The 27553-nt window shown below is 46.3% G+C and overlaps 1 protein-coding gene and 37 non-coding genes across 38 annotated transcripts; all 38 read left to right on the top strand.

Annotated features, from left to right (window-relative positions):
- Window positions 1–68: 68 nt before the first annotated feature.
- trnas-gcu (transfer RNA serine (anticodon GCU)) lies at window positions 69–150 on the top strand. The gene has a single exon. It is a non-coding gene; the product is annotated as a tRNA-Ser (tRNA).
- A 538-nt stretch (window positions 151–688) lies between these two features.
- trnas-gcu (transfer RNA serine (anticodon GCU)) lies at window positions 689–770 on the top strand. The gene has a single exon. It is a non-coding gene; the product is annotated as a tRNA-Ser (tRNA).
- Window positions 771–1014: 244 nt separating this feature from the next.
- trnas-gcu (transfer RNA serine (anticodon GCU)) lies at window positions 1015–1096 on the top strand. The gene has a single exon. It is a non-coding gene; the product is annotated as a tRNA-Ser (tRNA).
- Window positions 1097–1324: 228 nt separating this feature from the next.
- Window positions 1325–1406, top strand: trnas-gcu (transfer RNA serine (anticodon GCU)). The gene has a single exon. It is a non-coding gene; the product is annotated as a tRNA-Ser (tRNA).
- A 537-nt stretch (window positions 1407–1943) lies between these two features.
- trnas-gcu (transfer RNA serine (anticodon GCU)) lies at window positions 1944–2025 on the top strand. Its single transcript has one exon. It is a non-coding gene; the product is annotated as a tRNA-Ser (tRNA).
- A 228-nt stretch (window positions 2026–2253) lies between these two features.
- trnas-gcu (transfer RNA serine (anticodon GCU)) lies at window positions 2254–2335 on the top strand. Its single transcript has one exon. It is a non-coding gene; the product is annotated as a tRNA-Ser (tRNA).
- A 228-nt stretch (window positions 2336–2563) lies between these two features.
- On the top strand, window positions 2564–2645 carry trnas-gcu (transfer RNA serine (anticodon GCU)). Its single transcript has one exon. It is a non-coding gene; the product is annotated as a tRNA-Ser (tRNA).
- A 549-nt stretch (window positions 2646–3194) lies between these two features.
- Window positions 3195–3276, top strand: trnas-gcu (transfer RNA serine (anticodon GCU)). The gene has a single exon. It is a non-coding gene; the product is annotated as a tRNA-Ser (tRNA).
- A 228-nt stretch (window positions 3277–3504) lies between these two features.
- Window positions 3505–3586, top strand: trnas-gcu (transfer RNA serine (anticodon GCU)). The gene has a single exon. It is a non-coding gene; the product is annotated as a tRNA-Ser (tRNA).
- Window positions 3587–3830: 244 nt separating this feature from the next.
- Window positions 3831–3912, top strand: trnas-gcu (transfer RNA serine (anticodon GCU)). Its single transcript has one exon. It is a non-coding gene; the product is annotated as a tRNA-Ser (tRNA).
- A 228-nt stretch (window positions 3913–4140) lies between these two features.
- Window positions 4141–4222, top strand: trnas-gcu (transfer RNA serine (anticodon GCU)). The gene has a single exon. It is a non-coding gene; the product is annotated as a tRNA-Ser (tRNA).
- Window positions 4223–4450: 228 nt separating this feature from the next.
- trnas-gcu (transfer RNA serine (anticodon GCU)) lies at window positions 4451–4532 on the top strand. The gene has a single exon. It is a non-coding gene; the product is annotated as a tRNA-Ser (tRNA).
- A 536-nt stretch (window positions 4533–5068) lies between these two features.
- trnas-gcu (transfer RNA serine (anticodon GCU)) lies at window positions 5069–5150 on the top strand. Its single transcript has one exon. It is a non-coding gene; the product is annotated as a tRNA-Ser (tRNA).
- Window positions 5151–5378: 228 nt separating this feature from the next.
- On the top strand, window positions 5379–5460 carry trnas-gcu (transfer RNA serine (anticodon GCU)). Its single transcript has one exon. It is a non-coding gene; the product is annotated as a tRNA-Ser (tRNA).
- Window positions 5461–5688: 228 nt separating this feature from the next.
- On the top strand, window positions 5689–5770 carry trnas-gcu (transfer RNA serine (anticodon GCU)). The gene has a single exon. It is a non-coding gene; the product is annotated as a tRNA-Ser (tRNA).
- A 549-nt stretch (window positions 5771–6319) lies between these two features.
- Window positions 6320–6401, top strand: trnas-gcu (transfer RNA serine (anticodon GCU)). Its single transcript has one exon. It is a non-coding gene; the product is annotated as a tRNA-Ser (tRNA).
- A 228-nt stretch (window positions 6402–6629) lies between these two features.
- On the top strand, window positions 6630–6711 carry trnas-gcu (transfer RNA serine (anticodon GCU)). The gene has a single exon. It is a non-coding gene; the product is annotated as a tRNA-Ser (tRNA).
- Window positions 6712–6955: 244 nt separating this feature from the next.
- On the top strand, window positions 6956–7037 carry trnas-gcu (transfer RNA serine (anticodon GCU)). The gene has a single exon. It is a non-coding gene; the product is annotated as a tRNA-Ser (tRNA).
- Window positions 7038–7265: 228 nt separating this feature from the next.
- trnas-gcu (transfer RNA serine (anticodon GCU)) lies at window positions 7266–7347 on the top strand. The gene has a single exon. It is a non-coding gene; the product is annotated as a tRNA-Ser (tRNA).
- Window positions 7348–7575: 228 nt separating this feature from the next.
- trnas-gcu (transfer RNA serine (anticodon GCU)) lies at window positions 7576–7657 on the top strand. Its single transcript has one exon. It is a non-coding gene; the product is annotated as a tRNA-Ser (tRNA).
- A 546-nt stretch (window positions 7658–8203) lies between these two features.
- trnas-gcu (transfer RNA serine (anticodon GCU)) lies at window positions 8204–8285 on the top strand. Its single transcript has one exon. It is a non-coding gene; the product is annotated as a tRNA-Ser (tRNA).
- A 1801-nt stretch (window positions 8286–10086) lies between these two features.
- trnas-gcu (transfer RNA serine (anticodon GCU)) lies at window positions 10087–10168 on the top strand. Its single transcript has one exon. It is a non-coding gene; the product is annotated as a tRNA-Ser (tRNA).
- Window positions 10169–10396: 228 nt separating this feature from the next.
- trnas-gcu (transfer RNA serine (anticodon GCU)) lies at window positions 10397–10478 on the top strand. The gene has a single exon. It is a non-coding gene; the product is annotated as a tRNA-Ser (tRNA).
- Window positions 10479–11024: 546 nt separating this feature from the next.
- trnas-gcu (transfer RNA serine (anticodon GCU)) lies at window positions 11025–11106 on the top strand. Its single transcript has one exon. It is a non-coding gene; the product is annotated as a tRNA-Ser (tRNA).
- Window positions 11107–12907: 1801 nt separating this feature from the next.
- Window positions 12908–12989, top strand: trnas-gcu (transfer RNA serine (anticodon GCU)). Its single transcript has one exon. It is a non-coding gene; the product is annotated as a tRNA-Ser (tRNA).
- A 228-nt stretch (window positions 12990–13217) lies between these two features.
- trnas-gcu (transfer RNA serine (anticodon GCU)) lies at window positions 13218–13299 on the top strand. Its single transcript has one exon. It is a non-coding gene; the product is annotated as a tRNA-Ser (tRNA).
- A 244-nt stretch (window positions 13300–13543) lies between these two features.
- Window positions 13544–13625, top strand: trnas-gcu (transfer RNA serine (anticodon GCU)). The gene has a single exon. It is a non-coding gene; the product is annotated as a tRNA-Ser (tRNA).
- Window positions 13626–13853: 228 nt separating this feature from the next.
- trnas-gcu (transfer RNA serine (anticodon GCU)) lies at window positions 13854–13935 on the top strand. The gene has a single exon. It is a non-coding gene; the product is annotated as a tRNA-Ser (tRNA).
- Window positions 13936–14484: 549 nt separating this feature from the next.
- On the top strand, window positions 14485–14566 carry trnas-gcu (transfer RNA serine (anticodon GCU)). The gene has a single exon. It is a non-coding gene; the product is annotated as a tRNA-Ser (tRNA).
- A 228-nt stretch (window positions 14567–14794) lies between these two features.
- On the top strand, window positions 14795–14876 carry trnas-gcu (transfer RNA serine (anticodon GCU)). Its single transcript has one exon. It is a non-coding gene; the product is annotated as a tRNA-Ser (tRNA).
- A 549-nt stretch (window positions 14877–15425) lies between these two features.
- Window positions 15426–15507, top strand: trnas-gcu (transfer RNA serine (anticodon GCU)). Its single transcript has one exon. It is a non-coding gene; the product is annotated as a tRNA-Ser (tRNA).
- A 228-nt stretch (window positions 15508–15735) lies between these two features.
- On the top strand, window positions 15736–15817 carry trnas-gcu (transfer RNA serine (anticodon GCU)). Its single transcript has one exon. It is a non-coding gene; the product is annotated as a tRNA-Ser (tRNA).
- Window positions 15818–16364: 547 nt separating this feature from the next.
- On the top strand, window positions 16365–16446 carry trnas-gcu (transfer RNA serine (anticodon GCU)). Its single transcript has one exon. It is a non-coding gene; the product is annotated as a tRNA-Ser (tRNA).
- A 1801-nt stretch (window positions 16447–18247) lies between these two features.
- On the top strand, window positions 18248–18329 carry trnas-gcu (transfer RNA serine (anticodon GCU)). The gene has a single exon. It is a non-coding gene; the product is annotated as a tRNA-Ser (tRNA).
- Window positions 18330–18557: 228 nt separating this feature from the next.
- Window positions 18558–18639, top strand: trnas-gcu (transfer RNA serine (anticodon GCU)). Its single transcript has one exon. It is a non-coding gene; the product is annotated as a tRNA-Ser (tRNA).
- A 244-nt stretch (window positions 18640–18883) lies between these two features.
- Window positions 18884–18965, top strand: trnas-gcu (transfer RNA serine (anticodon GCU)). Its single transcript has one exon. It is a non-coding gene; the product is annotated as a tRNA-Ser (tRNA).
- A 228-nt stretch (window positions 18966–19193) lies between these two features.
- On the top strand, window positions 19194–19275 carry trnas-gcu (transfer RNA serine (anticodon GCU)). Its single transcript has one exon. It is a non-coding gene; the product is annotated as a tRNA-Ser (tRNA).
- Window positions 19276–19568: 293 nt separating this feature from the next.
- On the top strand, window positions 19569–27400 carry LOC146288906 (uncharacterized). The gene is made up of 10 exons (XM_084698646.1): window positions 19569–19776; window positions 20853–21061; window positions 21243–23015; window positions 23169–23382; window positions 23528–24109; window positions 24285–24497; window positions 24691–24971; window positions 25167–25429; window positions 25672–25929; window positions 26103–27400. Exons 2-10 carry the CDS (start codon window positions 20855–20857, stop codon window positions 27016–27018), a joined length of 4707 nt encoding a protein of 1568 aa, XP_084554772.1. The 5' UTR covers window positions 19569–19776; window positions 20853–20854; the 3' UTR covers window positions 27019–27400.
- The last annotated feature ends 153 nt before the right edge of the window (window positions 27401–27553 follow it).

Raw genomic sequence — 27553 nt, 5'->3', positions numbered from 1 at the left:
CACCTGCTTTTTTCCTTTTTTTGTGAAATGGAAGGATCTTTCACTGCCGTGGGCCCGGTGCTGTAAACAACGAGGTGGCCGAGTGGTTAAGGCGATGGACTGCTAATCCATTGTGCTCTGCACGCGTGGGTTCGTATCTCATCCTCGTCAATGAGTCATCTTTATGACATGTCGGCCTTATGAAATTGAAATTCTTCCGTCCTTGAACCCTTAGTTCTCCTACTTAGTGTCCATCCACTGCCTTTCTAACAACTCTTTGAATCCTTCTTCAGCTCCTGATAATGTTCCTTTTCACAATTGTGCCTGTTGTCACCTGCTTTTTTCCTTTTTTTGTGAAATGGAAGGATCTTCCACTGCCGTGGGCCCAGTGCTGTAAACGACAAAGTGGCCGAGTATTTAAGGCGATGGACTGCTAATCCATTGTGCTCTGCATGCGTGAGTTCGAATCTCATCCTCGTCGACAAGTTGTGCTTATGACATGTTCGCTTTATGAAATTGAAATTCTTCCGTCCCTGAACCCTTAGTTCTCCTACCTAGTGTCCCTCCACTGCATTTCCAACAGCTTTTTTATTCCTTCCTCTGCTCCTGATAATGTTCCTTTTCACAATTGTGCCGGTTGTCACCTGCTTTTTTCCTTTTTTTGTGAAATGGAAGGATCTTTCACTGCCGTGGGCCCAGTGCTGTAAACAACGAGGTGGTCGAGTAGTTAAGGCGATGGACTGCTAATCCATTGTGCTCTGCACGCATGAGTTCGTATCTCATCCTCGTTGGTGAGTGATCTTTATGACATGTCCGCCTTATGAAATTGAAATTCTTCCGTCCCTGAACCCTTAGTTCTCCTACTTAGTGTCCATCCACTGCCTTTCCAACAACTCTTTGAATCCTTCTTCAGCTCCTGATAATGTTCCTTTTCACAATTGTGCCTGTTGTCACCTGCTTTTTTCCTTTTTTTGTGAAATGGAAGGATCTTTCACTGCCGTGGGCCTAGAGTGCCGTGGGCCTAGTGCTGTGTATGACGAGGTGGCCGAGTGGTTAAGGCGATGGACTGCTAATCCATTGTGCTCTGCACGCGTGAGTTCGAATCTCATCCTCGTCGGCAAGTTGTTCTTATGACATGTTCGCTTCATGAAATTGAAATTCTTCCGTCCCTGAACCCTTAGTTCTCCTACTTAGTGTCCCTCCACTGCATTTCCAACAACTTTTTGATTCTTTCCTCTGCTCCTGATAATGTTCCTTTTCACAATTGTGCCGGTTGTCACCTGCTTTATTCCTTTTTTTGTGAAATGGAAGGATCTTCCACTGCCGTGGGCCCAGTGCTGTAAATGACGAAGTGGCCGAGTGGTTAAGGCGATGGACTGCTAATCCATTGTGCTCTGCACGCGTGAGTTCGAATCTCATCCTCGTCGGCAAGTTGTTCTTATGAAATGTTCGCTTTATGAAATTGAAATTCTTCCGTCCCTGAACCCTTAGTTCTCTTACTTAGTGTCCCTCCACTGCATTTCCAACAACTTTTTGATTCCTTCCTCTGCTCCTGATAATGTTCCTTTTCACAATTGTGCCGGTTGTCACCTGCTTTTTTCCTTTTTTTGTGAAATGGAAGGATCTTTCACTGCCGTGGGCCCAGTGCTGTAAACGACGAGGTGGCCGAGTGGTTAAGGCGATGGACTGCTAATCCATTGTGCTCTGCATTTGTGAGTTCCAATCTCGTTGGCGAGTCATCTTTATGACATGTCGGCCTTATGAAATTGAAATTCTTTTGTCCCTGAACTGTTACTGCTCCTTTTTAGTGTCCGCCTCCCCCACTGCCTTTCCAACAACTCTTTGAATCCTTCTTCAGCTCCTGATAATGTTCCTTTTCACAATTGTGCCTGTTGTCACCTGCTTTTTTGCTTTTTTTGTGAAATGGAAGGATCTTCCACTGCCGTGGGCCCAGTGCTGTAAATGACGAAGTGGCCGAGTGGTTAAGGCGATGGACTGCTAATCCATTGTGCTCTGCACGCGTGAGTTCGAATCTCATCCTCGTCGGTGAGTCATCTTTATGACATGTCCGCCTTATGAAATTGAAATTCTTCCGTCCCTAAACCCTTAGTTCTCCTACTTAGTGTCCATCCACTGCCTTTCCAACAACTCTTTGATTCCTTCCTCTGCTCCTGATAATGTTCCTTTTTACAATTGTGCCTGTTGTCACCTGCTTTTTTCCTTTTTTTGTGAAATGGAAGGATCTTTCACTGCCGTGGGCCCGGTGCTGTAAACAACGAAGTGGCCGAGTGGTTAAGGCGATGGACTGCTAATCCATTGTGCTCTGCACGCGTGAGTTCGAATCTCATCCTCGTCGGCAAGTTGTTCTTATGAAATGTTCGCTTTATGAAATTGAAATTCTTCCGTCCCTGAACCCTTAGTTCTCCTACTTAGTGTCCCTCCACTGCATTTCCAACAACTTTTTGATTCTTTCCTCTGCTCCTGATAATGTTCCTTTTCACAATTGTGCCGGTTGTCACCTGCTTTATTCCTTTTTTTGTGAAATGGAAGGATCTTTCACTGCCGTGGGCCCAGTGCTGTAAATGACGAAGTGGCCGAGTGGTTAAGGCGATGGACTGCTAATCCATTGTGCTCTGCACGCGTGAGTTCGAATCTCATCCTCGTCGGCAAGTTGTTCTTATGAAATGTTCGCTTTATGAAATTGAAATTCTTCCGTCCCTGAACCCTTAGTTCTCTTACTTAGTGTCCCTCCACTGCATTTCCAACAACTTTTTGATTCCTTCCTCTGCTCCTGATAATGTTCCTTTTCACAATTGTGCCGGTTGTCACCTGCTTTTTTCCTTTTTTTGTGAAATGGAAGGATCTTTCACTGCCGTGGGCCCAGCGCTGTAAACGAAGAGGTGGCCGAGTGGTTAAGGCGATGGACTGCTAATCCATTGTGCTCTGCATGCGTGAGTTTCAATCTCGTCGGCGAGTCATCTTTGTGACAGGCCTTATGAAATTGAAATTCTGTTGTCCCTGAACTGTTACTGCTCCTTTTTAGTGTCCGCCTCCCCCACTGCCTTTCCAACAACTCTTTGAATCCTTCTTCAGCTCCTGATAATGTTCCTTTTCACAATTGTGCCTGTTGTCACCTGCTTTTTTCCTTTTTTTGTGAAATGGAAGGATCTTTCACTGCCGTGGGCCTAGAGTGCCGTGGGCCTAGTGCTGTGTATGACGAGGTGGCCGAGTGGTTAAGGCGATGGACTGCTAATCCATTGTGCTCTGCACGCGTGAGTTCGAATCTCATCCTCGTCGGTGAGTCATCTTTATGACATGTCCGCCTTATGAAATTGAAATTCTTCCGTCCCTAAACCCTTAGTTCTCCTACTTAGTGTCCATCCACTGCCTTTCCAACAACTCTTTGATTCCTTCCTCTGCTCCTGATAATGTTCCTTTTTACAATTGTGCCTGTTGTCACCTGCTTTTTTCCTTTTTTTGTGAAATGGAAGGATCTTTCACTGCCGTGGGCCCGGTGCTGTAAACAACGAGGTGGCCGAGTGGTTAAGGCGATGGACTGCTAATCCATTGTGCTCTGCACGCATGAGTTCGTATCTCGTCCTCGTCGGTGAGTCATCTTTATGACATGTCCGCCTTATGAAATTGAAATTCTTCCGTCCCTGAACCCTTAGCTCTCCTACTTAGTGTCCATCCACTGGCTTTCCAACAACTCTTTGAATCCTTCTTCAGCTCCTGATAATGTTCCTTTTCACAATTGTGCCTGTTGTCACCTGCTTTTTTCCTTTTTTTGTGAAATGGAAGGATCTTTCACTGCCGTGGGCCTAGAGTGCCGTGGGCCTAGTGCTGTGTATGACGAGGTGGCCGAGTGGTTAAGGCGATGGACTGCTAATCCATTGTGCTCTGCACGCGTGAGTTCGAATCTCATCCTCGTCGGTGAGTCATCTTTATGACATGTCCGCCTTATGAAATTGAAATTCTTCCGTCCCTAAACCCTTAGTTCTCCTACTTAGTGTCCATCCACTGCCTTTCCAACAACTCTTTGATTCCTTCCTCTGCTCCTGATAATGTTCCTTTTTACAATTGTGCCTGTTGTCACCTGCTTTTTTCCTTTTTTTGTGAAATGGAAGGATCTTTCACTGCCGTGGGCCCGGTGCTGTAAACAACGAGGTGGCCGAGTGGTTAAGGCGATGGACTGCTAATCCATTGTGCTCTGCACGCGTGAGTTCGAATCTCATCCTCGTCGGTGAGTCATCTTTATGACATGTCCGCCTTATGAAATTGAAATTCTTCCGTCCCTAAACCCTTAGTTCTCCTACTTAGTGTCCATCCACTGCCTTTCCAACAACTCTTTGATTCCTTCCTCTGCTCCTGATAATGTTCCTTTTTACAATTGTGCCTGTTGTCACCTGCTTTTTTCCTTTTTTTGTGAAATGGAAGGATCTTTCACTGCCGTGGGCCCGGTGCTGTAAACAACGAGGTGGCCGAGTGGTTAAGGCGATGGACTGCTAATCCATTGTGCTCTGCACGCGTGGGTTCGTATCTCATCCTCGTCAGTGAGTCATCTTTATGACATGTCCGCCTTATGAAATTGAAATTCTTCCGTCCCTGAACCCTTAGTTCTCCTACTTAGTGTCCATCCACTGCCTTTCCAAAAACTCTTTGAATCCTTCTTCAGCTCCTGATAATGTTCCTTTTTACAATTGTGCCGGTTGTCACCTGCTTTTTTCCTTTTTTTGTGAAATGGAAGGATCTTTACTGCCGTGGGCCTAGTGCTGTGTATGACGAGGTGGCCGAGTGGTTAAGGCGATGGACTGCTAATCCATTGTGCTCTGCATTTGTGAGTTCCAATCTCGTTGGCGAGTCATCTTTATGACATGTCGGCCTTATGAAATTGAAATTCTTTTGTCCCTGAACTGTTACTGCTCCTTTTTAGTGTCCGCCTCCCCCACTGCCTTTCCAACAACTCTTTGAATCCTTCTTCAGCTCCTGATAATGTTCCTTTTCACAATTGTGCCTGTTGTCACCTGCTTTTTTGCTTTTTTTGTGAAATGGAAGGATCTTCCACTGCCGTGGGCCCAGTGCTGTAAATGACGAAGTGGCCGAGTGGTTAAGGCGATGGACTGCTAATCCATTGTGCTCTGCACGCGTGAGTTCGAATCTCATCCTCGTCGGTGAGTCATCTTTATGACATGTCCGCCTTATGAAATTGAAATTCTTCCGTCCCTAAACCCTTAGTTCTCCTACTTAGTGTCCATCCACTGCCTTTCCAACAACTCTTTGATTCCTTCCTCTGCTCCTGATAATGTTCCTTTTTACAATTGTGCCTGTTGTCACCTGCTTTTTTCCTTTTTTTGTGAAATGGAAGGATCTTTCACTGCCGTGGGCCCGGTGCTGTAAACAACGAAGTGGCCGAGTGGTTAAGGCGATGGACTGCTAATCCATTGTGCTCTGCACGCGTGAGTTCGAATCTCATCCTCGTCGGCAAGTTGTTCTTATGAAATGTTCGCTTTATGAAATTGAAATTCTTCCGTCCCTGAACCCTTAGTTCTCCTACTTAGTGTCCCTCCACTGCATTTCCAACAACTTTTTGATTCTTTCCTCTGCTCCTGATAATGTTCCTTTTCACAATTGTGCCGGTTGTCACCTGCTTTATTCCTTTTTTTGTGAAATGGAAGGATCTTTCACTGCCGTGGGCCCAGTGCTGTAAATGACGAAGTGGCCGAGTGGTTAAGGCGATGGACTGCTAATCCATTGTGCTCTGCACGCGTGAGTTCGAATCTCATCCTCGTCGGCAAGTTGTTCTTATGAAATGTTCGCTTTATGAAATTGAAATTCTTCCGTCCCTGAACCCTTAGTTCTCTTACTTAGTGTCCCTCCACTGCATTTCCAACAACTTTTTGATTCCTTCCTCTGCTCCTGATAATGTTCCTTTTCACAATTGTGCCGGTTGTCACCTGCTTTTTTCCTTTTTTTGTGAAATGGAAGGATCTTTCACTGCCGTGGGCCCAGCGCTGTAAACGAAGAGGTGGCCGAGTGGTTAAGGCGATGGACTGCTAATCCATTGTGCTCTGCATGCGTGAGTTTCAATCTCGTCGGCGAGTCATCTTTGTGACAGGCCTTATGAAATTGAAATTCTGTTGTCCCTGAACTGTTACTGCTCCTTTTTAGTGTCCGCCTCCCCCACTGCCTTTCCAACAACTCTTTGAATCCTTCTTCAGCTCCTGATAATGTTCCTTTTCACAATTGTGCCTGTTGTCACCTGCTTTTTTCCTTTTTTTGTGAAATGGAAGGATCTTTCACTGCCGTGGGCCTAGAGTGCCGTGGGCCTAGTGCTGTGTATGACGAGGTGGCCGAGTGGTTAAGGCGATGGACTGCTAATCCATTGTGCTCTGCACGCGTGAGTTCGAATCTCATCCTCGTCGGTGAGTCATCTTTATGACATGTCCGCCTTATGAAATTGAAATTCTTCCGTCCCTAAACCCTTAGTTCTCCTACTTAGTGTCCATCCACTGCCTTTCCAACAACTCTTTGATTCCTTCCTCTGCTCCTGATAATGTTCCTTTTTACAATTGTGCCTGTTGTCACCTGCTTTTTTCCTTTTTTTGTGAAATGGAAGGATCTTTCACTGCCGTGGGCCCGGTGCTGTAAACAACGAGGTGGCCGAGTGGTTAAGGCGATGGACTGCTAATCCATTGTGCTCTGCACGCATGAGTTCGTATCTCATCCTCGTCGGTGAGTCATCTTTATGACATGTCCGCCTTATGAAATTGAAATTCTTCCGTCCCTGAACCCTTAGCTCTCCTACTTAGTGTCCATCCACTGGCTTTCCAACAACTCTTTGAATCCTTCTTCAGCTCCTGATAATGTTCCTTTTCACAATTGTGCCTGTTGTCACCTGCTTTTTTCCTTTTTTTGTGAAATGGAAGGATCTTTCACTGCCGTGGGCCTAGAGTGCCGTGGGCCTAGTGCTGTGTATGACGAGGTGGCCGAGTGGTTAAGGCGATGGACTGCTAATCCATTGTGCTCTGCACGCGTGAGTTCGAATCTCATCCTCGTCGGTGAGTCATCTTTATGACATGTCCGCCTTATGAAATTGAAATTCTTCCGTCCCTAAACCCTTAGTTCTCCTACTTAGTGTCCATCCACTGCCTTTCCAACAACTCTTTGATTCCTTCCTCTGCTCCTGATAATGTTCCTTTTTACAATTGTGCCTGTTGTCACCTGCTTTTTTCCTTTTTTTGTGAAATGGAAGGATCTTTCACTGCCGTGGGCCCGGTGCTGTAAACAACGAGGTGGCCGAGTGGTTAAGGCGATGGACTGCTAATCCATTGTGCTCTGCACGCGTGAGTTCGAATCTCATCCTCGTCGGTGAGTCATCTTTATGACATGTCCGCCTTATGAAATTGAAATTCTTCCGTCCCTAAACCCTTAGTTCTCCTACTTAGTGTCCATCCACTGCCTTTCCAACAACTCTTTGATTCCTTCCTCTGCTCCTGATAATGTTCCTTTTTACAATTGTGCCTGTTGTCACCTGCTTTTTTCCTTTTTTTGTGAAATGGAAGGATCTTTCACTGCCGTGGGCCCGGTGCTGTAAACAACGAGGTGGCCGAGTGGTTAAGGCGATGGACTGCTAATCCATTGTGCTCTGCACGCGTGGGTTCGTATCTCATCCTCGTCAGTGAGTCATCTTTATGACATGTCCGCCTTATGAAATTGAAATTCTTCCGTCCCTGAACCCTTAGTTCTCCTACTTAGTGTCCATCCACTGCCTTTCCAAAAACTCTTTGAATCCTTCTTCAGCTCCTGATAATGTTCCTTTTTACAATTGTGCCGGTTGTCACCTGCTTTTTTCCTTTTTTTGTGAAATGGAAGGATCTTTACTGCCGTGGGCCTAGTGCTGTGTATGACGAGGTGGCCGAGTGGTTAAGGCGATGGACTGCTAATCCATTGTGCTCTGCATGCGTGAGTTTCAATCTCGTCGGCGAGTCATCTTTGTGACAGGCCTTATGAAATTGAAATTCTGTTGTCCCTGAACTGTTACTGCTCCTTTTTAGTGTCCGCCTCCCCCACTGCCTTTCCAACAACTCTTTGAATCCTTCTTCAGCTCCTGATAATGTTCCTTTTCAAAATTGTGCCTGTTGTCACCTGCTTTTTTCCTTTTTTTGTGAAATGGAAGGATCTTTCACTGCCGTGGGCCTAGTGCCGTGGGCCTAGTGCTGTGAATGACGAGGTGGCCGAGTGGTTAAGGCGATGGACTGCTAATCCATTGTGCTCTGCACGCGTGAGTTCGAATCTCATCCTCGTCGGTGAGTCATCTTTATGACATGTCCGCCTTATGAAATTGAAATTCTTCCGTCCCTAAACCCTTAGTTCTCCTACTTAGTGTCCATCCACTGCCTTTCCAACAACTCTTTGATTCCTTCCTCTGCTCCTGATAATGTTCCTTTTTACAATTGTGCCTGTTGTCACCTGCTTTTTTCCTTTTTTTGTGAAATGGAAGGATCTTCCACTGCCGTGGGCCCAGTGCTGTAAACGACAAAGTGGCCGAGTATTTAAGGCGATGGACTGCTAATCCATTGTGCTCTGCATGCGTGAGTTCGAATCTCATCCTCGTCGACAAGTTGTGCTTATGACATGTTCGCTTTATGAAATTGAAATTCTTCCGTCCCTGAACCCTTAGTTCTCCTACTTAGTGTCCATCCACTGCCTTTCCAAAAACTCTTTGAATCCTTCTTCAGCTCCTGATAATGTTCCTTTTCACAAATGTGCCGGTTGTCACCTGCTTTTTTCCTTTTTTTGTGAAATGGAAGGATCTTTCACTGCCGTGGGCCTAGTGCCGTGGGCCTAGTGCTGTGAATGACGAGGTGGCCGAGTGGTTAAGGCGATGGACTGCTAATCCATTGTGCTCTGCATTTGTGAGTTCCAATCTCATTGGCGAGTCATCTTTATGACATGTCGGCCTTATGAAATTGAAATTCTTGCGTCCCTAAACCCTTAGTTCTCCTACTTAGTGTCCATCCACTGCCTTTCCAACAACTCTTTGATTCCTTCCTCTGCTCCTGATAATGTTCCTTTTCACAATTGTGCCTGTTGTCACCTGCTTTTTTCCTTTTTTTGTGAAATGGAAGGATCTTCCACTGCCGTGGGCCCAGTGCTGTAAACGACAAAGTGGCCGAGTATTTAAGGCGATGGACTGCTAATCCATTGTGCTCTGCATGCGTGAGTTCGAATCTCATCCTCGTCGACAAGTTGTGCTTATGACATGTTCGCTTTATGAAATTGAAATTCTTCCGTCCCTGAACCCTTAGTTCTCCTACCTAGTGTCCCTCCACGGCATTTCCAACAACTTTTTTATTCCTTCCTCTGCTCCTGATAATGTTCCTTTTCACAATTGTGCCGGTTGTCACCTGCTTTTTTCCTTTTTTTGTGAAATGGAAGGATCTTTCACTGCCGTGGGCCCAGTGCTGTAAACGACGAGGTGGCCGAGTGGTTAAGGCGATGGACTGCTAATCCATTGTGCTCTGCATTTGTGAGTTCCAATCTCGTTGGCGAGTCATCTTTATGACATGTCGGCCTTATGAAATTGAAATTCTTTTGTCCCTGAACTGTTACTGCTCCTTTTTAGTGTCCGCCTCCCCCACTGCCTTTCCAACAACTCTTTGAATCCTTCTTCAGCTCCTGATAATGTTCCTTTTCACAATTGTGCCTGTTGTCACCTGCTTTTTTCCTTTTTTTGTGAAATGGAAGGATCTTCCACTGCCGTGGGCCCAGTGCTGTAAATGAAGAAGTGGCCGAGTGGTTAAGGCGATGGACTGCTAATCCATTGTGCTCTGCACGCATGAGTTCGTATCTCATCCTCGTTGGTGAGTCATCTTTATGACATGTCCGCCTTATGAAATTGAAATTTTTCCGTCCCTGAACCCTTAGTTCTCCTACTTAGTGTCCATCCACTGCCTTTCCAACAACTCTTTGAATCCTTCTTCAGCTCCTGATAATGTTCCTTTTCACAATTGTGCCTGTTGTCACCTGCTTTTTTCCTTTTTTTGTGAAATGGAAGGATCTTTCACTGCCGTGGGCCTAGAGTGCCGTGGGCCTAGTGCTGTGTATGACGAGGTGGCCGAGTGGTTAAGGCGATGGACTGCTAATCCATTGTGCTCTGCACGCGTGAGTTCGAATCTCATCCTCGTCGGTGAGTCATCTTTATGACATGTCCGCCTTATGAAATTGAAATTCTTCCGTCCCTAAACCCTTAGTTCTCCTACTTAGTGTCCATCCACTGCCTTTCCAACAACTCTTTGATTCCTTCCTCTGCTCCTGATAATGTTCCTTTTTACAATTGTGCCTGTTGTCACCTGCTTTTTTCCTTTTTTTGTGAAATGGAAGGATCTTTCACTGCCGTGGGCCCGGTGCTGTAAACAACGAGGTGGCCGAGTGGTTAAGGCGATGGACTGCTAATCCATTGTGCTCTGCACGCGTGGGTTCGTATCTCATCCTCGTCAGTGAGTCATCTTTATGACATGTCCGCCTTATGAAATTGAAATTCTTCCGTCCCTGAACCCTTAGTTCTCCTACTTAGTGTCCATCCACTGCCTTTCCAAAAACTCTTTGAATCCTTCTTCAGCTCCTGATAATGTTCCTTTTTACAAATGTGCCGGTTGTCACCTGCTTTTTTCCTTTTTTTGTGAAATGGAAGGATCTTTACTGCCGTGGGCCTAGTGCTGTGTATGACGAGGTGGCCGAGTGGTTAAGGCGATGGACTGCTAATCCATTGTGCTCTGCATGCGTGAGTTTCAATCTCGTCGGCGAGTCATCTTTGTGACAGGCCTTATGAAATTGAAATTCTGTTGTCCCTGAACTGTTACTGCTCCTTTTTAGTGTCCGCCTCCCCCACTGCCTTTCCAACAACTCTTTGAATCCTTCTTCAGCTCCTGATAATGTTCCTTTTCACAATTGTGCCTGTTGTCACCTGCTTTTTTCCTTTTTTTGTGAAATGGAAGGATCTTTCACTGCCGTGGGCCTAGTGCCGTGGGCCTAGTGCTGTGAATGACGAGGTGGCCGAGTGGTTAAGGCGATGGACTGCTAATCCATTGTGCTCTGCACGCGTGAGTTCGAATCTCATCCTCGTCGGTGAGTCATCTTTATGACATGTCCGCCTTATGAAATTGAAATTCTTCCGTCCCTAAACCCTTAGTTCTCCTACTTAGTGTCCATCCACTGCCTTTCCAACAACTCTTTGATTCCTTCCTCTGCTCCTGATAATGTTCCTTTTTACAATTGTGCCTGTTGTCACCTGCTTTTTTCCTTTTTTTGTGAAATGGAAGGATCTTCCACTGCCGTGGGCCCAGTGCTGTAAACGACAAAGTGGCCGAGTATTTAAGGCGATGGACTGCTAATCCATTGTGCTCTGCATGCGTGAGTTCGAATCTCATCCTCGTCGACAAGTTGTGCTTATGACATGTTCGCTTTATGAAATTGAAATTCTTCCGTCCCTGAACCCTTAGTTCTCCTACTTAGTGTCCATCCACTGCCTTTCCAAAAACTCTTTGAATCCTTCTTCAGCTCCTGATAATGTTCCTTTTTACAAATGTGCCGGTTGTCACCTGCTTTTTTCCTTTTTTTGTGAAATGGAAGGATCTTTCACTGCCGTGGGCCTAGTGCCGTGGGCCTAGTGCTGTGAATGACGAGGTGGCCGAGTGGTTAAGGCGATGGACTGCTAATCCATTGTGCTCTGCATTTGTGAGTTCCAATCTCGTTGGCGAGTCATCTTTATGACATGTCGGCCTTATGAAATTGAAATTCTTGCGTCCCTAAACCCTTAGTTCTCCTACTTAGTGTCCATCCACTGCCTTTCCAACAACTCTTTGATTCCTTCCTCTGCTCCTGATAATGTTCCTTTTCACAATTGTGCCTGTTGTCACCTGCTTTTTTCCTTTTTTTGTGAAATGGAAGGATCTTCCACTGCCGTGGGCCCAGTGCTGTAAACGACAAAGTGGCCGAGTATTTAAGGCAATGGACTGCTAATCCATTGTGCTCTGCATGCGTGAGTTCGAATCTCATCCTCGTCGACAAGTTGTGCTTATGACATGTTCGCTTTATGAAATTGAAATTCTTCCGTCCCTGAACCCTTAGTTCTCCTACCTAGTGTCCCTCCACGGCATTTCCAACAACTTTTTTATTCCTTCCTCTGCTCCTGATAATGTTCCTTTTCACAATTGTGCCGGTTGTCACCTGCTTTTTTCCTTTTTTTGTGAAATGGAAGGATCTTTCACTGCCGTGGGCCCAGTGCTGTAAACGACGAGGTGGCCGAGTGGTTAAGGCGATGGACTGCTAATCCATTGTGCTCTGCATTTGTGAGTTCCAATCTCGTTGGCGAGTCATCTTTATGACATGTCGGCCTTATGAAATTGAAATTCTTTTGTCCCTGAACTGTTACTGCTCCTTTTTAGTGTCCGCCTCCCCCACTGCCTTTCCAACAACTCTTTGAATCCTTCTTCAGCTCCTGATAATGTTCCTTTTCACAATTGTGCCTGTTGTCACCTGCTTTTTTCCTTTTTTTGTGAAATGGAAGGATCTTCCACTGCCGTGGGCCCAGTGCTGTAAATGAAGAAGTGGCCGAGTGGTTAAGGCGATGGACTGCTAATCCATTGTGCTCTGCACGCATGAGTTCGTATCTCATCCTCGTTGGTGAGTCATCTTTATGACATGTCCGCCTTATGAAATTGAAATTCTTCCGTCCCTGAACCCTTAGTTCTCCTACTTAGTGTCCATCCACTGCCTTTCCAACAACTCTTTGAATCCTTCTTCAGCTCCTGATAATGTTCCTTTTCACAATTGTGCCTGTTGTCACCTGCTTTTTTCCTTTTTTTGTGAAATGGAAGGATCTTTCACTGCCGTGGGCCTAGAGTGCCGTGGGCCTAGTGCTGTGTATGACGAGGTGGCCGAGTGGTTAAGGCGATGGACTGCTAATCCATTGTGCTCTGCACGCGTGAGTTCGAATCTCATCCTCGTCGGTGAGTCATCTTTATGACATGTCCGCCTTATGAAATTGAAATTCTTCCGTCCCTAAACCCTTAGTTCTCCTACTTAGTGTCCATCCACTGCCTTTCCAACAACTCTTTGATTCCTTCCTCTGCTCCTGATAATGTTCCTTTTTACAATTGTGCCTGTTGTCACCTGCTTTTTTCCTTTTTTTGTGAAATGGAAGGATCTTTCACTGCCGTGGGCCCGGTGCTGTAAACAACGAGGTGGCTGAGTGGTTAAGGCGATGGACTGCTAATCCATTGTGCTCTGCACGCGTGGGTTCGTATCTCATCCTCGTCAGTGAGTCATCTTTATGACATGTCCGCCTTATGAAATTGAAATTCTTCCGTCCCTGAACCCTTAGTTCTCCTACTTAGTGTCCATCCACTGCCTTTCCAACAACTCTTTGAATCCTTCTTCAGCTCCTGATAATGTTCCTTTTCACAATTGTGCCTGTTGTCACCTGCTTTTTTCCTTTTTTTGTGAAATGGAAGGATCTTTCACTGCCGTGGGCCTAGAGTGCCGTGGGCCTAGTGCTGTGTATGACGAGGTGGCCGAGTGGTTAAGGCGATGGACTGCTAATCCATTGTGCTCTGCACGCGTGAGTTTGAATCTCATCCTCCTCGGCAAGTTGTTCTTATGACATGTTCGCTTCATGAAATTGAAATTCTTCCGTCCCTGAACCCTTAGTTCTCCTACTTAGTGTCCCTCCACTGCATTTCCAACAACTTTTTGATTCTTTCCTCTGCTCCTGATAATGTTCCTTTTCACAATTGTGCCGGTTGTCACCTGCTTTATTCCTTTTTTTGTGAAATGGAAGGATCTTTCACTGCCGTGGGCCCAGTGCTGTAAATGACGAAGTGGCCGAGTGGTTAAGGCGATGGACTGCTAATCCATTGTGCTCTGCATGCGTGAGTTCGAATCTCATCCTCGTCGGCAAGTTGTTCTTATGAAATGTTCGCTTTATGAAATTGAAATTCTTCCGTCCCTGAACCCTTAGTTCTCTTACTTAGTGTCCCTCCACTGCATTTCCAACAACTTTTTGATTCCTTCCTCTGCTCCTGATAATGTTCCTTTTCACAATTGTGCCGGTTGTCACCTGCTTTTTTCCTTTTTTTGTGAAATGGAAGGATCTTTCACTGCCGTGGGCCCAGCGCTGTAAACGAAGAGGTGGCCGAGTGGTTAAGGCGATGGACTGCTAATCCATTGTGCTCTGCATGCGTGAGTTTCAATCTCGTCGGCGAGTCATCTTTGTGACAGGCCTTATGAAATTGAAATTCTGTTGTCCCTGAACTGTTACTGCTCCTTTTTAGTGTCCGCCTCCCCCACTGCCTTTCCAACAACTCTTTGAATCCTTCTTCAGCTCCTGATAATGTTCCTTTTCACAATTGTGCCTGTTGTCACCTGCTTTTTTCCTTTTTTTGTGAAATGGAAGGATCTTTCACTGCCGTGGGCCTAGAGTGCCGTGGGCCTAGTGCTGTGTATGACGAGGTGGCCGAGTGGTTAAGGCGATGGACTGCTAATCCATTGTGCTCTGCACGCGTGAGTTCGAATCTCATCCTCGTCGGCAAGTTGTTCTTATGACATGTTCGCTTCATGAAATTGAAATTCTTCCGTCCCTGAACCCTTAGTTCTCCTACTTAGTGTCCCTCCACTGCATTTCCAACAACTTTTTGATTCTTTCCTCTGCTCCTGATAATGTTCCTTTTCACAATTGTGCCGGTTGTCACCTGCTTTATTCCTTTTTTTGTGAAATGGAAGGATCTTTCACTGCCGTGGGCCCAGTGCTGTAAATGACGAAGTGGCCGAGTGGTTAAGGCGATGGACTGCTAATCCATTGTGCTCTGCACGCGTGAGTTCGAATCTCATCCTCGTCGGCAAGTTGTTCTTATGAAATGTTCGCTTTATGAAATTGAAATTCTTCCGTCCCTGAACCCTTAGTTCTCTTACTTAGTGTCCCTCCACTGCATTTCCAACAACTTTTTGATTCCTTCCTCTGCTCCTGATAATGTTCCTTTTCACAATTGTGCCGGTTGTCACCTGCTTTTTTCCTTTTTTTGTGAAATGGAAGGATCTTTCACTGCCGTGGGCCCAGCGCTGTAAACGAAGAGGTGGCCGAGTGGTTAAGGCGATGGACTGCTAATCCATTGTGCTCTGCATGCGTGAGTTTCAATCTCGTCGGCGAGTCATCTTTGTGACAGGCCTTATGAAATTGAAATTCTGTTGTCCCTGAACTGTTACTGCTCCTTTTTAGTGTCCGCCTCCCCCACTGCCTTTCCAACAACTCTTTGAATCCTTCTTCAGCTCCTGATAATGTTCCTTTTCACAATTGTGCCTGTTGTCACCTGCTTTTTTCCTTTTTTTGTGAAATGGAAGGATCTTTCACTGCCGTGGGCCTAGAGTGCCGTGGGCCTAGTGCTGTGTATGACGAGGTGGCCGAGTGGTTAAGGCGATGGACTGCTAATCCATTGTGCTCTGCACGCGTGAGTTCGAATCTCATCCTCGTCGGCAAGTTGTTCTTATGACATGTTCGCTTCATGAAATTGAAATTCTTCCGTCCCTGAACCCTTAGTTCTCCTACTTAGTGTCCCTCCACTGCATTTCCAACAACTTTTTGATTCTTTCCTCTGCTCCTGATAATGTTCCTTTTCACAATTGTGCCGGTTGTCACCTGCTTTATTCCTTTTTTTGTGAAATGGAAGGATCTTTCACTGCCGTGGGCCCAGTGCTGTAAATGACGAAGTGGCCGAGTGGTTAAGGCGATGGACTGCTAATCCATTGTGCTCTGCACGCGTGAGTTCGAATCTCATCCTCGTCGGCAAGTTGTTCTTATGAAATGTTCGCTTTATGAAATTGAAATTCTTCCGTCCCTGAACCCTTAGTTCTCTTACTTAGTGTCCCTCCACTGCATTTCCAACAACTTTTTGATTCCTTCCTCTGCTCCTGATAATGTTCCTTTTCACAATTGTGCCGGTTGTCACCTGCTTTTTTCCTTTTTTTGTGAAATGGAAGGATCTTTCACTGCCGTGGGCCCAGCGCTGTAAACGAAGAGGTGGCCGAGTGGTTAAGGCGATGGACTGCTAATCCATTGTGCTCTGCATGCGTGAGTTTCAATCTCGTCGGCGAGTCATCTTTGTGACAGGCCTTATGAAATTGAAATTCTGTTGTCCCTGAACTGTTACTGCTCCTTTTTAGTGTCCGCCTCCCCCACTGCCTTTCCAACAACTCTTTGAATCCTTCTTCAGCTCCTGATAATGTTCCTTTTCACAATTGTGCCTGTTGTCACCTGCTTTTTTCCTTTTTTTGTGAAATGGAAGGATCTTTCACTGCCGTGGGCCTAGTGCCGTGGGCCTAGTGCTGTGAATGACGAGGTGGCCGAGTGGTTAAGGCGATGGACTGCTAATCCATTGTGCTCTGCACGCGTGAGTTCGAATCTCATCCTCGTCGGTGAGTCATCTTTATGACATGTCCGCCTTATGAAATTGAAATTCTTCCGTCCCTAAACCCTTAGTTCTCCTACTTAGCGTCCATCCACTGCCTTTCCAACAACTCTTTGATTCCTTCCTCTGCTCCTGATAATGTTCCTTTTTACAATTGTGCCTGTTGTCACCTGCTTTTTTCCTTTTTTTGTGAAATGGAAGGATCTTCCACTGCCGTGGGCCCAGTGCTGTAAACGACAAAGTGGCCGAGTATTTAAGGCGATGGACTGCTAATCCATTGTGCTCTGCATGCGTGAGTTCGAATCTCATCCTCGTCGACAAGTTGTGCTTATGACATGTTCGCTTTATGAAATTGAAATTCTTCCGTCCCTGAACCCTTAGTTCTCCTACTTAGTGTCCATCCACTGCCTTTCCAAAAACTCTTTGAATCCTTCTTCAGCTCCTGATAATGTTCCTTTTTACAAATGTGCCGGTTGTCACCTGCTTTTTTCCTTTTTTTGTGAAATGGAAGGATCTTTCACTGCCGTGGGCCTAGTGCCGTGGGCCTAGTGCTGTGAATGACGAGGTGGCCGAGTGGTTAAGGCGATGGACTGCTAATCCATTGTGCTCTGCATTTGTGAGTTCCAATCTCGTTGGCGAGTCATCTTTATGACATGTCGGCCTTATGAAATTGAAATTCTTGCGTCCCTAAACCCTTAGTTCTCCTACTTAGTGTCCATCCACTGCCTTTCCAACAACTCTTTGATTCCTTCCTCTGCTCCTGATAATGTTCCTTTTCACAATTGTGCCTGTTGTCACCTGCTTTTTTCCTTTTTTTGTGAAATGGAAGGATCTTCCACTGCCGTGGGCCCAGTGCTGTAAACGACAAAGTGGCCGAGTATTTAAGGCGATGGACTGCTAATCCATTGTGCTCTGCATGCGTGAGTTCGAATCTCATCCTCGTCGACAAGTTGTGCTTATGACATGTTCGCTTTATGAAATTGAAATTCTTCCGTCCCTGAACCCTTAGTTCTCCTACCTAGTGTCCCTCCACGGCATTTCCAACAACTTTTTTATTCCTTCCTCTGCTCCTGATAATGTTCCTTTTCACAATTGTGCCGGTTGTCACCTGCTTTTTTCCTTTTTTTGTGAAATGGAAGGATCTTTCACTGCCGTGGGCCCAGTGCTGTAAACGACGAGGTGGCCGAGTGGTTAAGGCGATGGACTGCTAATCCATTGTGCTCTGCATTTGTGAGTTCCAATCTCGTTGGCGAGTCATCTTTATGACATGTCGGCCTTATGAAATTGAAATTCTTTTGTCCCTGAACTGTTACTGCTCCTTTTTAGTGTCCGCCTCCCCCACTGCCTTTCCAACAACTCTTTGAATCCTTCTTCAGCTCCTGATAATGTTCCTTTTCACAATTGTGCCTGTTGTCACCTGCTTTTTTGCTTTTTTTGTGAAATGGAAGGATCTTCCACTGCCGTGGGCCCAGTGCTGTAAATGAAGAAGTGGCCGAGTGGTTAAGGCGATGGACTGCTAATCCATTGTGCTCTGCACGCATGAGTTCGTATCTCATCCTCGTTGGTGAGTCATCTTTATGACATGTCCGCCTTATGAAATTGAAATTCTTCCGTCCCTGAACCCTTAGTTCTCCTACTTAGTGTCCATCCACTGCCTTTCCAACAACTCTTTGAATCCTTCTTCAGCTCCTGATAATGTTCCTTTTCACAATTGTGCCTGTTGTCACCTGCTTTTTTCCTTTTTTTGTGAAATGGAAGGATCTTTCACTGCCGTGGGCCTAGAGTGCCGTGGGCCTAGTGCTGTGTATGACGAGGTGGCCGAGTGGTTAAGGCGATGGACTGCTAATCCATTGTGCTCTGCACGCGTGAGTTCGAATCTCATCCTCGTCGGTGAGTCATCTTTATGACATGTCCGCCTTATGAAATTGAAATTCTTCCGTCCCTAAACCCTTAGTTCTCCTACTTAGTGTCCATCCACTGCCTTTCCAACAACTCTTTGATTCCTTCCTCTGCTCCTGATAATGTTCCTTTTTACAATTGTGCCTGTTGTCACCTGCTTTTTTCCTTTTTTTGTGAAATGGAAGGATCTTTCACTGCCGTGGGCCCGGTGCTGTAAACAACGAGGTGGCCGAGTGGTTAAGGCGATGGACTGCTAATCCATTGTGCTCTGCACGCATGAGTTCGTATCTCATCCTCGTCGGTGAGTCATCTTTATGACATGTCCGCCTTATGAAATTGAAATTCTTCCGTCCCTGAACCCTTAGCTCTCCTACTTAGTGTCCATCCACTGCCTTTCCAACAACTCTTTGAATCCTTCTTCAGCTCCTGATAATGTTCCTTTTCACAATTGTGCCTGTTGTCACCTGCTTTTTTCCTTTTTTTGTGAAATGGAAGGATCTTTCACTGCCGTGGGCCTAGAGTGCCGTGGGCCTAGTGCTGTGTATGACGAGGTGGCCGAGTGGTTAAGGCGATGGACTGCTAATCCATTGTGCTCTGCACGCGTGAGTTCGAATCTCATCCTCGTCGGTGAGTCATCTTTATGACATGTCCGCCTTATGAAATTGAAATTCTTCCGTCCCTAAACCCTTAGTTCTCCTACTTAGTGTCCATCCACTGCCTTTCCAACAACTCTTTGATTCCTTCCTCTGCTCCTGATAATGTTCCTTTTTACAATTGTGCCTGTTGTCACCTGCTTTTTTCCTTTTTTTGTGAAATGGAAGGATCTTTCACTGCCGTGGGCCCGGTGCTGTAAACAACGAGGTGGCCGAGTGGTTAAGGCGATGGACTGCTAATCCATTGTGCTCTGCACGCGTGAGTTCGAATCTCATCCTCGTCGGTGAGTCATCTTTATGACATGTCCGCCTTATGAAATTGAAATTCTTCCGTCCCTAAACCCTTAGTTCTCCTACTTAGTGTCCATCCACTGCCTTTCCAACAACTCTTTGATTCCTTCCTCTGCTCCTGATAATGTTCCTTTTTACAATTGTGCCTGTTGTCACCTGCTTTTTTCCTTTTTTTGTGAAATGGAAGGATCTTTCACTGCCGTGGGCCCGGTGCTGTAAACAACGAGGTGGCCGTACCCGCCAAGAATTGGACTGCAAATACATCTTAACAATATCCGAACCACATTAGTAAAAAATTCCGAACATCTGGAAAATATTCCGAACAACTGCTCATTCCTAACACATTTCGAACCATTCTGAACAGAGGTGGGTCTAGGGGTGACGTTGACGTGACGTAAAACTGCAGAAGACTATCAGCGCACTGAGTGAAAGAGCCAGTACTGCATAGAACATTTATTTAAGACATACGAAAGAAAAGAGCAACAGAAAAATAGGTATGTAAATGCAAATTATATGTATAATATGTTGTATATATGTAATATGTTGATTGACCGATGTAGATTAACTGTCTCGATAAACGTATTCTTATTGTATGTAACTTTTCCGCTGAATTTACCTCAGAGAACGTACTAGTGGTACAGTACGCGTACAGTAGATGTAGGTTACTGTACATCCATGCTAAATTGAGTAACCTACTTGGTCTTTGTCAGCGTAACAAAAAAAAGAATATCGATATGTACAGGCAAATTATTCTATGGATTTACGATTTGAATACATGTTTTTATGTCGGTCCTGGTATTATACACTACTACTGTACCCAAACGATCACGACTGTACATCGATGCTAAATCAAGTAGTTGGTCTTTTTCAGCGTAACAAAAAAAATAATGTCGATATGTACAGGCAAATGATTGTATGGACGTATGATTTGTATAGCTACATGTTTTTATGTCAGTCCTGGTATTTAAATTGTCGATGTCGACTTACTGCCCCCATAGTACAGTCCCCTCTGTGAAATTTAACTTTCCCGCTGAATTTACCTCAGAGAACGTAGTGGTACAGTACGCGTACAGTAGATGTAGCTACTGTACGACTGTACAGTACATCAATGCTAAATTGAGTAGTTACTTGGTCTTTGTCAGCGTAACAAAAAAAAGAACAGCGATATGTACATGCAAATTATTCTATGGACGTACGAATACATGTTTTTATGTCGGTCCTGGTATTTAAATTGTCGATGTAGACTCATTGCCCCCATAGTACAGTCCCCTCTGTGAGATGCAACTTTCCCGCTGACTTTAATTTGACCTCAGAAGTACAGTAGAGACAGCAGAACAAAATATGACTACATTGATGATACGTTGACCAGGTTGTTGACATAACAAAATTAAGTTGATGTGTTGGAGTACAAGCATATGGAAGTATTAATTTTATAAAATGGGTTGATCCTGGTATTACTGTACAATAGCCAGAGCAACCCATCACAACTGTACGTCTATGCTACATTGATTGAGAATGTAATCACAACAGAGAACTTGGTCGTTTAGTCTAACGTAGCTCATGTTTGCAGATATGACCAAGACGGGGAAGCCAGACTCGTACTGGAGAGACATCTGCCAAAAATATGCCCAGGGCAGCTACCAGTTTTCCACAGGCAAAAGACCCGGTGGTAAGAAATGGAAAAGAGCCCTGGAGTGTATCGATGCTTGCCCGCTGCAGAGCAAGAGCAAGGTGGATCTGTTCGGGAGACACCTAAAATGCTCTTGTGGGTTCCATAAGGTAGGTTATATGATGATTTATTTAATTTAAGTGATGACAAGTTGCTGTAGCATGAAGTAGATTATTTGCTGGATCATACCCTATTTGCACACATTTGGATACAACTAACAGTGTAGGATCATTGGTGAAATTATTTATTATGAGCCTCTCTTGTACTTGAAATCCTGCCTCCCCCCTTCAGTCAGATGCATCAGAGGCAGGTGGAGGCTCCTTTGAGGCAGGAGAAGGCTCCAGGCAGGCAGGAGAAGGCTCCAGGCAGGCAGGTGGAGGCTCCTGTGAGGCAGGAGAAGGCTCCAGACAGGCAGGTGGAGGCTCCAGTCAGGCAGGAGAAGGCTCCAGTCAGGCAGGAGAAGGCTCCTGTGAGGCAGGTGGAGGCTCCAGACAGGCAGGAGGAGGCTCCTGTGGGGCAGGAGAAGGCTCCAGTCAGGCAGGAGAAGGCTCCAGTCAGGCAGGAGAAGGCTCCAGTCAGGCAGGAGAAGGCTCCAGTCAGGCAGGAGAAGGCTCAAGGCAGGCAGGCGGAGGCTCCTGTGCAGACAGAACAGTAAAGTGTTGTCAGTGCAATCAGGTTGTGGAGGCAGAACAATTCTCCATGCACCTTTCTGACCGCCATGTAGAGGAGACATGTGACACCTGTGGGGCCAAGGTCCAAGGTTCTGTTGGCCTGTTGGAGCATATAGAACAGTTCCATTATTTATCCTGGTTGGCTCAACCTCCATCGCCAACTTCAACAGGTAGCTCCACCACACCATCTCCAAGGCCCACACCATCTCTAAGGCCCACACCATCTCCAAGGCTAACGGCCACACCATCTCCAAGGCCCACACTATCTCCAAGGCCCACACCATCTCCAAGGCTAACGGCCACACCATCTCCAAGGCCCACACCATCTCCAAGGCCCACACCATCTCCAAGGCCCACACCATCTCCAAGGCTAACGGCCACACCATCTCCAAGGCCCACAGCATCTCCAAGGCTAACGGCCACACCGTCTCCAAGGCCCACACCGTCTCCAAGGCCCACGCCATCTCCAAGGCCCACAGCATCTCCAAGGCTAACGGCCACACCGTGTCAAAGGCCCACACCATCTCCGCCGACAACTACATCTCTGCTCCCTCCTCCAACAGGTTGCTCCAGCACGCCACGCCACACTCCTCAAACTCCACTTAGGCCAGCTTCCATTGATTGGGAAGCTTTTCTCCCCAATCAATTCAAAAAGGTTATACAGCCAGCAGATCGGGTGTGGATTGCCAAGGTCCTCTATGAGCCTACAGGTCAGCTGAGGCAGAAAATGGATGCGTGCTGGTTTCATCCACCACTGCAGCACAAACCGTCTCCTCCCGAGCCCGGGTGGCACTTCCGGCAGAGGATGTTCCTCTGGGCACCAATGAGGATGTGGGGGATTCCTCTGAAATGTACGCGGTGTGACCGGAAAATGCACCACTCCGGGATCTACCCAAAGGTGAGGGAGGTGATAGATGTGGATACTCGCTACTACCTGGTGGGAGGGGACTATCCACGTTGCAGCAAGTGTATGCTGCCGGTCTGCCCATGGAGCCAGGAAATCCTTGCTCAACTGGATGTGGCACATAGGAGCCTCTTTCCCGCTGTCCTCACTACACAGCTAGCCCTGGATAGGAAGTGTATGACTTTCCTGAAGCCAAGGACCAGTGGGAACAGTTCCTCCTACCTCCAGTCTGCAGTAGAGGAAGCACACAGTGAGGAGTGGGCACGTCAGACCATCCGCTACCTGTCTGACTGTGAGCTTCATTTGAAGATGGCTACCTTCGTCTCTTCTGCAGCTGTCCATCTTCCTCCTCCACCCTTCAGGCCCCTTCCACTTGCCCAGTGGTTTGAGACGGTCCACTCTAACGACATCCTCAGCCACCTGGAAGAGATGAAGGGGGTGATCACCTCTACCTATGGTAGAATTCTGAAGATGGACTCTACAAAGAAGGTGAGGGTTTTAGCATTACTTTTATTTACTCTGATGTTAACCAATTGGAATGGATATAAATTGTTTACTTTGTCATCCTAATGATGAAATAGTATTAATTTTAGTAAGCTTGTAGCGGTTTTTTTGAAAGTTCTGTTTTTGTTTGTTTTTCAGATCACCAAGAAGCTGGCTGGCAGTATAGGGGACACCGCTGCATGGATGTCCAACATCGGCAACGAGCTTGGCCAGGTTCTGAACAGTGTTCTGACGACAGGTGAAGGTGCAGGGCTGGAAGAGTTGTGCCAGGGCATCGTCACACGTTATGAGAATGCTGGACAAGCTGAGCCTGAGGCTATCTATGTTGACCGGGACTGCTGCAGCCAGTCAGGTGGGATGCTGAAATTGTTACTTTATGAAATATACATTGCAGATTACAGTATGTAATTAACTTAAGTTAATTATGATGTAAAAAAAAATTATTACACAAAAAATAGATGATCACATCTGTAATAATCAATGTTTGTCTTTCACAGGTGTGTCGTCAGTGCTGAGACTCTTTCGACCATGGAAGTTGGTCGTCCGTTTAGACGTCTTCCACTTCATGCGAAGGTTTAACTGCGGCCTCACTACTGAGCACCACCCTCTCTACGGTACCTTTTGCTCCAAACTTTCTGCCTGTATCTTTGAGTGGGATCAGGAGGATGTGCAGCGGCTTAAGGAGGCCAAGAAAGGGGAGTGGAAGAGCAGCCATGGCGGAAATGCTCCCACTGAGGCACTGCTCTTGGCCAGTATCAGCACTGGTGAAATGGCAAAGCACTGCAGGCGGAGGACCCGTGCCGTGGAGGAGATCCGGGTCATGATTTCGGGGCTGCTCGAATCGATGTGGGAGCTGACTGACACCACGGGGCTGCGTCTGGTGAACCCTGACAGCATGCACCATGTGTGGGAGGTGCAGCAGAAGCACCTGGAGTGCATCCAGGACCCTGCAGGGGTGGAGTTGTACACCAAGACAGGGACACTGCAGAAGGGTGGCAAAGTCCTTGACGTCCTCAGGTGTGGGAGGGGGTCCTCCTCCCTCGAGAGTTTTCACCGCCACCAGTGTGCTTTTGTTCCAGGTAAATTTAAAATGTTAACTTGCCGTATGCTGTTAAAAAAAAAGTTGGTGTTATGACATAGTATGCACTTGAATTATTCAAATAACAATGTAACTGTCACTTTGTATTTAATAGGTGTTAATATCTATTGACTTCATATTAATGGTTGACCTAACCTGAGTATTTTGTTTCTTAGGCTTTCGATGCAATGCATTGCACGCACAAATGTACATGCTGGAGGGGGTATCAAGGTGGAACATGAACCGGGCAAAGGAAGCTGTAGCTGTGGTGGGGGCATCAACCCTGAGGACATTTGATGTTCGCTTGATGTCTCACCTAAACAGCATGAGCCAGCGGGTCCTTGGTTGTTCTCTGGTTCCAGAATTCACCCCACCTGGAAAACCTACTGGTAAGATAGCTCTCAGATCAGCACTGACCATTTGAGTATTACTTCCTCTCCCACTTTTCTTTTCTCTGCCACCCCCAGCCCTCCTCAGAGGACATGGGAGTGGGAGTGAAGATCGTGCTGTACATGGAGGAGATGTGTCTGTGTTTGTGTCCTTTCCTCTTCTTTAACTCTGTGTTTAAACACTGTGTTACAGGCGAGCGCATTGCAGTGGAGTACCTGTTGGCCCAGTCTAATAGAGGCGACCTGCTGGTTCCACAGCAGCTGCCAGAGATCTCCACAGAGGAGCTCGAGGACGACGGGGGTGAACCCGACGTCACGGTGTGCCAGGTAGCTGACCTTAGGGAAGGTGATCCTGATCCCCCAATATGTGCTGTGGAAGCCCAGGTGACACTGGAGGGTGACAGTGGACCCAGATCCCTGGATGAGGACATCATTGTGGAGGAAGACGACACACAAGACAGCACATCAGACCAGGTAATGTAACACCTTTCTTAAAAACAAGATATGTAACAAGTTCGCTAATGATATGCCACAAGTATCATACGTTTGTCAAGTAAAACGTCAAGTATTACGTTTTATGGAGAGAGAAAAAAGGTCAACATTGCTCAAATAGTTCAAAGAAATTGACACATTTATTTACATGTTTTTTTCATGATTATCACTTTTCAGAAGAGCCGATGTGACTCCAGAGGTGTCTTGGGCTGGGATGCGGTTGATGACCTGGCAGCCTACCTGGTTGGCCTGAACCGAACCATCACTGCCTTGTCGGCAAAAGAGGAGGCTGACATCGTCCATCTTTACATGGCTCTTCCTGCTATGGACAAGGAACCTGTGAGGTTCGGCCAGAAAGCAAGGAAGAAGACCGTGGCAGGACCTTGGAGAGCGCCCAGGAAGCCGAGTGGCTCTGCTCCTGGACAGCAGGCGGCAGAGAGGTGATTTGACACAATTCATAATCATTTCGGTTCATTACAAATCATTGAATCAGTAGGCTGTACTGCATCAAACCAAGATTGAAAAACTTATGGTGAATTTCAAATATTATTTTGTGATTATATTAGTTTGTGGGGGGCAAATTGGGCTGTTCACAGGTGACATTGATATGGTTGCTATTACCATTTTTCTTAGTTTACAGCCTTGTTTAAAGTCCGGACCATATCATCCTTCTTTCCCGCAGACTGTTCATGACTCACGGGCAGGCAGCCCAGGACCCCGAAGTCCACAGGGTCAGCGAATGTGTTTGCCTGAGACTTTTAAAAGAGTTTCAGCAAGCACGAAACAGGCCCAAGGACACAAGGAGTAGAACTCTGCCCATCCCGCAGTCCATTGTGGTGGCCTACAGCCATCTGAAACAGCTGCTGGAGGACAGCAGGGTTGTTCTGGAGAAGACCAACGTGGTTCTGATACCAGTTAACAACACAACAGTCTCTTCTTGGTGAGTCTTGTTTTTTACGTTTGTACCTTTCCTATACAATGATGACATTATATTATTAAACTGCAAGAAAAACTTTCACCTGCTTGCTTGTTAGAAAATACTAAACATAGGAGGATAGGCTACTATGTATGAAATAACTAACTGAAGCTACTGTATGCATTTTTGTTTTTTAGGCTGCTTAGGAGGGATAAGAGGAAGGACAGGGACATGCTGCTGCAGGGCACCGTACTCCCCAAACGGTTTGAACTGGCCAAGGACTCACTCCCTGAAGCCCAGACTCTTCCAGGTGCTCCTGTGCAGCATGGGCATGAGGTCATGGAGTTTGAGGAGCCAGAAAACCGGGAGGGTGAGGCAGTGATACGCCCTCGGCATAGTGTTCGATCTGCCCTGGCACAGCACTACCAGCCTGGGTCATATGTATGGCCTGGTTCTGCTGGCTCGGCCTCGTTCGAGCATGGTAACCTGCCGCCGCCACCACCACCATCTCCTGCCTGGGGCTCGTATCAGCAGGGTTACCTGCCACCACCATCTCCTGCCTGGCCCTCGTACCAGCAGGGTCACCTGCCACCACCACCACCACCATCTCCTGCCTGGGGCTCGTACCAGGAGGATTACCTGCCACCACCACCTTCTCCTGCCTGGGGCTTGTACCAGCAGGGTCACCTGCCACCACCACCATATCCTGCCTGGCCCTCGTACCAGCAGGGTCACCTGCCGCCACCACCACCATTTCCTGCCTGGCCCTCGTACCAGCCACCTCCACCCTTCCAGCCACCTCCCCCCTTCCAGCCATCTGCTGACCATCCACAGTCCCTGGCCCCTCCACCACCTGGCACCTTTGTCCAGCCAAGGCAACGTACGTGGAGACAAAAAAAAGCTGCCCAGGAGAACGAGGAACTGATGGCTAGGGGTGAACCTCCACGGAAGAAGTTCAGGGATACCTACCAGTACATTTGCAAGCAGTGTGGGCAGGGAAAAAACAAAAGTACTGGTCACACCCAGCTGAAGGGGCGGTGGTACTGTCCAGCCTCAGGACTCACCCTGGCAGAGTGGAAAGACCAGTTGACCAGTCTTGCCAGTGGTAAATAAATGGTAGAATACTGTATATAATAGTTATGTGTAAATAGTTAAGTATTGTATATAGTTGATATTGATATTTTAATTTCTGTGTTTGTGCATTGCATGGTGTTCTAAAAAATTAAACAAACAAAAAAAAGATAAATGTATATATTTGCTAAATATATACTTTCAGGTTTAATAAAGTGACCAAAGTTCCTTAAATTGTATAATACTGTATATAATAGTTATGTCTAAATAGTAAAGTATTGTATATAGTTATGTTTTTAATTTATGTGTTTGTGCATTGCATGGTGTTAAAAAACAAAACAAAAAAACAAAAAATTAAGATGTATATATTTGCTAAATATATACTTTCAGGTTTAATAAACCGACCAAAGTTTCTCAAATTCTGACTTCTGGATTTTTTTTCTCCTATTCCTCCTATACTTTATTCCTAGAACTCTTGCAAAGTAACTAAGTAGCCTACCAGTGCTATTACACTTTTTGTCAATTGTTTACACACAAATACATTTTAGTCACAAATACTGGTACTTGAGACACAATG

This window comes from Hypomesus nipponensis, chromosome 5 (genome assembly GCF_054491055.1).
Source record: "Hypomesus nipponensis isolate SF chromosome 5, ASM5449105v1, whole genome shotgun sequence".
NCBI classification, from domain to species: domain Eukaryota; kingdom Metazoa; phylum Chordata; class Actinopteri; order Osmeriformes; family Osmeridae; genus Hypomesus; species Hypomesus nipponensis.
Note: the sequence above shows the minus strand (reverse complement) of the source record. Positions and strands in the feature narration are given on the sequence as shown.